The 5,722-nt window shown below is 40.8% G+C and overlaps 1 protein-coding gene across 2 annotated transcripts in view; it reads right to left on the bottom strand.

Annotated features, from left to right (window-relative positions):
- The window catches only part of ZNF133 (zinc finger protein 133), an 11,213-nt gene extending 9,862 nt beyond the window's left edge, over positions 1–1,351 (bottom strand). The window contains exons 1-2 of one of the 2 annotated variants that reach the window (XM_006860636.1): positions 1,231–1,351; positions 443–542 (exon numbers count right to left, since the gene is read on the bottom strand). In XM_006860636.1, the coding sequence (XP_006860698.1) occupies positions 443–542; positions 1,231–1,351 (221 nt within the window). The remainder of the gene's footprint in view (positions 1–442; positions 543–1,230) is intronic. The other variant, XM_006860635.1, reaches the window with a different exon arrangement.
- Between the last annotated feature and the right edge of the window lie 4,371 nt (positions 1,352–5,722).

Below are 5,722 nucleotides of genomic sequence, written 5' to 3'. Positions count from 1 at the left end.
AAAAAAATATATATATATATATATATATATATATATTAGCTACTCAGATTTTTTAGAGTTGTATTTCAATTTCTCAATTGCCTTTTTAGCCTTCCTTCCTCCCGCTGAGTTTGCCTTGTTTCTCTAGTTTACTGTGTTGCTGTTTTTTTCTCTCACATTCTTATCTGGTCTGTTTTGAAAATGGTATCAATGAGAAAAAGAACTCCAAAATATGGAAAAGGGCTGAGTAAAAACTAAAGAAGGCAAATCTAATGAGAGGAAGAAAGGCTTACTAGTAGAGGAAGGAGGCAAGACACACCAGGAAAGCCCCTCACTTGAATGAGGAGAAAGGAAAGCAGAGCCAGTTAATCTGAATATGAGTAGGAAAGGTCAGGAGAGAAGCTTCCTCCCTCCCAATCTAAGCTGCTGAAGGTTCTGCATCCATCTCTCCGCTGTTCCCCACTCACCTGGACAGATGGCTGGTGGACATTTTGTCTCCTCTCTCCAGGTGTCTTTCCCTTGTTCTAGCTGGGTGATGAGTCTGGGTTTAGAAAATGGAATTCCTGCTCACAGGAAAAGAAAATAAGGTGACTGTAAGTTACAGGTTCAAGGGTCTGTTTCAGAACTCAGAGCCAAACTGGGTGTGGAACTTCAAAAAGGTGGAATAAAAGAACAGACAACAGTGAGCACTCTGCAATGGAAGGGATTAGTAGGAGGGATGAACTAGTATAAGAGAGAGCCTACTCATTTTTAACTCCAGGCTGGATGGATGAACACTTTCCTAGTTTAAAGAGGATATTTTATTTTATTTATTTTTAATGTTTTATTGTGAGTTATATGATAGTTTACATCAGAGAACCTCAGTTCCATATTCATTCCATCGTATATCATTACATTGCCATGGTTCCAATCCCCTCCATGCATAGTCTTCTGACCAAAGGGCATATCCTAAAAGCCCGTGCTCTACACTCCCCCCTCAGTTTTCCGCCCACAGTTCCTAAAGAGGATATTTTAGGAAGAGAGTCGCAGCCTGGGAGAAAGGTCTAGAAATGCAGCATCTCTCTCTCTCTCTCTCTCTCTCTCTCACACACACACACACACACACATTCTACCCATTCTTAACTCTAAAGAATCCAACCATTCCCTCGGGAAACAGGTAACTGAATGTGTGTTTGGGGTCTCATTTCAAAGGCAAAGTCATAAAAGCAAACAGCAGCAAGAATTGAGTCCTACGAGAGACGCCATACTTACCCAGAGAGACCAGGTTGCCGTAGTTCTCCAGCATCACCTCCCTGTACAGGGCTCTTTGAGCAGAACTCAACAGCCGCCACTCCTCCTGAGTGAAATCCACAGCCACATCCCTGAATGCCATGTGTGCCTGTAACACAAAACACAGCCCTGCTCACCCATGGGTCAGGGAAAGGGGCAAGAAGGCTGCCTCGGGGAAGATATTTAAATTCTACTTCTAACTGTGACCCTGGTGCCATGTGATGCAAGAACTTCACATTTCTATCTCTATCCAGTCAGCAGTACTTGTGGAGCTATATGTTCAAGGTCCTGAATGGGCTATCTTTATATTGTTGATGTGCACTACCGTCGTGTTGGTTCCAATTCATAATAACCCTGTATAGGGTTTCAAAGGAGGGGTTGGTGAGCTTGAACCACCGACCTTGTGGTTCAAACCGACATTGCAGTCCAGTGCATTAACCCAGGACTCCATTATATATATATATATTCCTTAACTTTGGGGGAACTTTAAATCTAGGCTGAGAGAAGAGTAAACAGCATATAAAAATTAAACAAGAGTAAATAAATAAATAAAAATCCAGACTCTAGAGTACACAGGTCAACAAATTATGGCCAACAGGTAAACTCTGGCCCATCACCTCTTTTTGTAAATAAAATTTTATTGGAATATAGTCAAAGCAATTCATTTATGCACTGTCTCCTGTTTTTGCACTGTAATGACATGACAAAATTCAGTGGATACAACACCTAACATATTATCATCTGGCCCTTAACAGAAAAAGTTTACTGACCTCTGCTTTGGAATGTGGTGCTGGATAAAAATCCTAGTGTTAAGAATGCTTTCGTGAAGTGTACCAGAGGAGACAAGGTAAAGAGGCAAAACTTACATAATTCAGGTGATCCAATAATGAGACCTTTGTCGGTCTAGCCCTCAACCTGACGTAAAAGTCAGCAGCCCACAAATTGATTTTGTGCATTAAAACTTTTTCTTTTTTAAATTGTTCAAACATTGGTGGACATCTCATAAAAAAAACCCTGACTTCTGGTTCTTTTTGAAAAATCCAGAATGTATCAAGGTCACCAATGTTTAGCGGTGAGCCTGGATGTTGACCTCGTAGCCACGCTGTGCATTCTGCAGTTACCAGAGGGCCTTTCCTGGTCAGCATCAGTCTCTCAAATTAATAAAGGGATTTGCTCTGGTAATCGCCCCCAAGGTGAGTAGAAACCCGGTTTCTTACACTAACTCTTTGTTGTGCCTTCCCCAGGTTTGGTCCCTCTTGGCAGACTTTAGTCGAATTACTAGCTCTCCTTTCATACCCTAGGAAGTCTTGGGAACGGCTTTAGGAATCCCCTGCCAAGAGTACCACCAGTCACAAGGCACAGCCAATCCCAAGTTGTTAAGTTTTTAAGTGCCTTTGAGTCAGTTTTGACCCACTGTTGTTGTTGCTGTTAGGTGCCATCAAGTCAGTACCAACTCATAGCAACACTATGCACAACAGAACGAAGCACTGCCTGGTCCTGGGCCAGCCTCACAACTGTTGCGATGCTTAAGCCCATTGATGCTGTGACTTGGCCAATTCATCTTGTTGGGGGTCTTTTTCTTTTTCTCTGACCTTCCACCTTACCAAACATGATATCCTTCTCCCGAGGCTGGTCCCTCCTGACAATATATCTGAAGTATGAGAGACAAAGTTTGGCCACCTTGGCCTCCAAGGAGCACTCTGGCTGTACTTCTTCCAACACAGATCTGTTGGCTCTTTTGGCAGCCCATGGCACTTTCAATATTCTCCTCCAATACCATAACTCAACTGCATCAGTTCTTCTACGGTCTTCCTTATTCGCTGTCCTGCTTTTGCATGCATATGAGGTTATTGAAAATACCATGGCTTGGATCAGGCGCACCTTAGTCCTCAAGCTGACATCTTTGCTCTTCAACATTTTAGAAAGGTCTTGTGCAGCAGATTTACCCAATGCAATACGTAGTTTGATTTCTTGACTGCTGCTTCCATGAGTGTTGATAGTTGATCCAAGAAGAATTAAGTCCTTCACAACTTCAATCTTTTCTCCATTGATAAAAATGTTGTTGATGGATATTGAGGATTTTTGTTTTCTTGACATTGAGATGCACTCCATACCAAAGGCAGTGAGTGCTCTTTGATCTTCATCAGTAAATATTTTAAGTACTCTTCACTTTCAGCAAGCAAGGTTGTATCATCTGCATATCACAGGTTGTTAAAGAGTCTTCCTCCAATCCTGATGCCACATTTTTCTTCATATAACCCAGCTTCTCAGATTATTTTCTCAGCATACAGATAGAATAAGTATGGTGAAAAGAATACAACCCTGTCGCACACCTTTTTAAATTTTAAACCATTCAGTGTTTCCATGTTCTGTTTGAACAACTGCCTCTTGGTCCATGTACAGATTCTTCATGAGCACAATCAAGTGTTTCGGAATTACTTCGCAATGTTGTCCATAGCTTGTCATGATCCACACAACAGAAAGCCTTTGCGTAGTCAATAAAGCACAGGTAAACATCTTTCTGGTATTCTCTGCTTTCAGCCAAGATCCATTAGACATCAGCAATGATATCCCTTGTTCCACAGCCTCTTCTGAATCTGACTTGAACCTTTGGAAGTCTGTCAATGTATGCTTGCAGCCATTTCTGTACTATCTTTAGCAAAACTTTACTTGCAGGGGATATCAAAGATATTGTCCGATGATTTTCGCATTCCGTTTGGTCACATCTTTTTAGAGTGAGCACAAATATGGATCTCTTCCAATCAATTGGCCAGATTTCTTGGCACAGGTGAGTGAGTGCCTCCAGTGCTGCCTCATTTTCTTGAAAGATTTCAATTTGTATTCCATCAATTGGTGCCTTGTTCTTTGCCCATGCCTTCAATGCACCTTGTACTTCTTCCTTCAATATTATTGGCTCTTGATCACATGCTACCTCTTGAAACAGTTGAACATCAACCATTTCCTTTTGGTACAGGGACTCTGTGTATTCGTTTAATCTTCTTTTGATACTTTCTGCATCATTCAATAATTTTCTGAGAAAAATCCTTTAATAATGAAAGTCGAGGCTTGAATTTTTTCTTTAGTTCCCCCAGCTTGAGAAATGCTGAGCATGTTTTCCCTTTTTGTTTTCTGACTCCAGATCTTTGCATATTTCGTTGTACTATTTGACTTTATCTTCTTGAGCTGATCTTTGAAATTTTCTGTTCAGCTCTTGTACCTCCTCATTTCTTCCATTTGCTTTAGCATCTCTATGCTGGAGAGCAAGTTTCAGTGTCTCTTCTGACATCCATTTTGATCTTTTCCTTCTTTCGTGTCTTCTTAATGACTTTGTGATTTCTTCCTCTATGATGTTCTTGATGTCATCCCACAACTCTTCTAGAAGTCTTTAGTCTTTAGTGCTTAATGTATCAAAACTGTTTTTCAGATGATGTCTAAATTCAAGTGGGATAGACTCAAGGTCATTATTTTGGCTCTCGTGGACTTGTTTTCATTTTCTTCAGCTTCAGTCTGAATTTGCGTATGAGCAATTGATGGTCTGCTCCACAGTCTGCCCCTGGCCTTGTTTTAGCTGATGATATGGAGCTCTTCCATCATCTCTTTCCACAGATGTAGTCAATTTGATTTCTGTGTATTCTATCTGGTGAGGTCCATGTGTATAATTGTCTCTTATGCTGTCTAAAGGCAGTATCTGAAATGAACAAATCATTGATTTTGCAGAATTCTATCATAGGATCTTCAGCATCATTTCTATCCCCAAAGCCATATTTTCCAACTATTGTTTCCAATCACTAGTAAGGATCAATACATCTTGACTGCATATTTGATCGATTTCAGATTGAAGAAGTTGGTAGAATTCTTCTATTTCATCCTCACTGATTTTTAGTGGTTGGTGCATAAATTTGAATTATAATGGTGTTAACTGGTCTTTCCTGTAGGTGCATAGATATTATCCTATCACAGACAGTGTTGTTCCTCATGACTGATCTTGGTATGTTCTTTTAGCGATAAATACAACACCATTCTGCTTCAATTTGTCATTCCTGGCATAATAAACCATGTGGTTGTCAGAGTCAAAATGGCCAATACCAGTACATTTCAGGAGCTCTGGTAGCGTAGCGGTTACGAATCGGGCTGCAAACCACAAGGTCAACAGTTCGAAACTACCAGCTGTTCCGCGGGAGAAAGATGAGGCTTTCTGCTCCCGTAAAGATTTACAGCCTTGGAAACCCTGTACAGGGTCGCTATGAGTCGGAACTGACTCCACGGCACACAACAACAACAAATGCCTAACAAGATATCAATGTTTATGTGTTGCATTTCATTTTTGACAATTTCCAATTTTTCTAGGTTCATACTTCATACATTCCAGTTCCAATTATTAATGGATGTTGACAGCTGTTTCTCTTCATTTTGAGTTGTGGCCCATCAGCAAATGAAGGTCCCAAGGGCTTTACTCCATTCGCATCATCACGGT

Source organism: Chrysochloris asiatica, unplaced genomic scaffold (assembly GCF_000296735.1).
Source record: "Chrysochloris asiatica unplaced genomic scaffold, ChrAsi1.0 scaffold00039, whole genome shotgun sequence".
NCBI classification, from domain to species: Eukaryota; Metazoa; Chordata; class Mammalia; order Afrosoricida; family Chrysochloridae; genus Chrysochloris; species Chrysochloris asiatica.
This window is presented reverse-complemented; position numbering and strand designations above follow the sequence as displayed.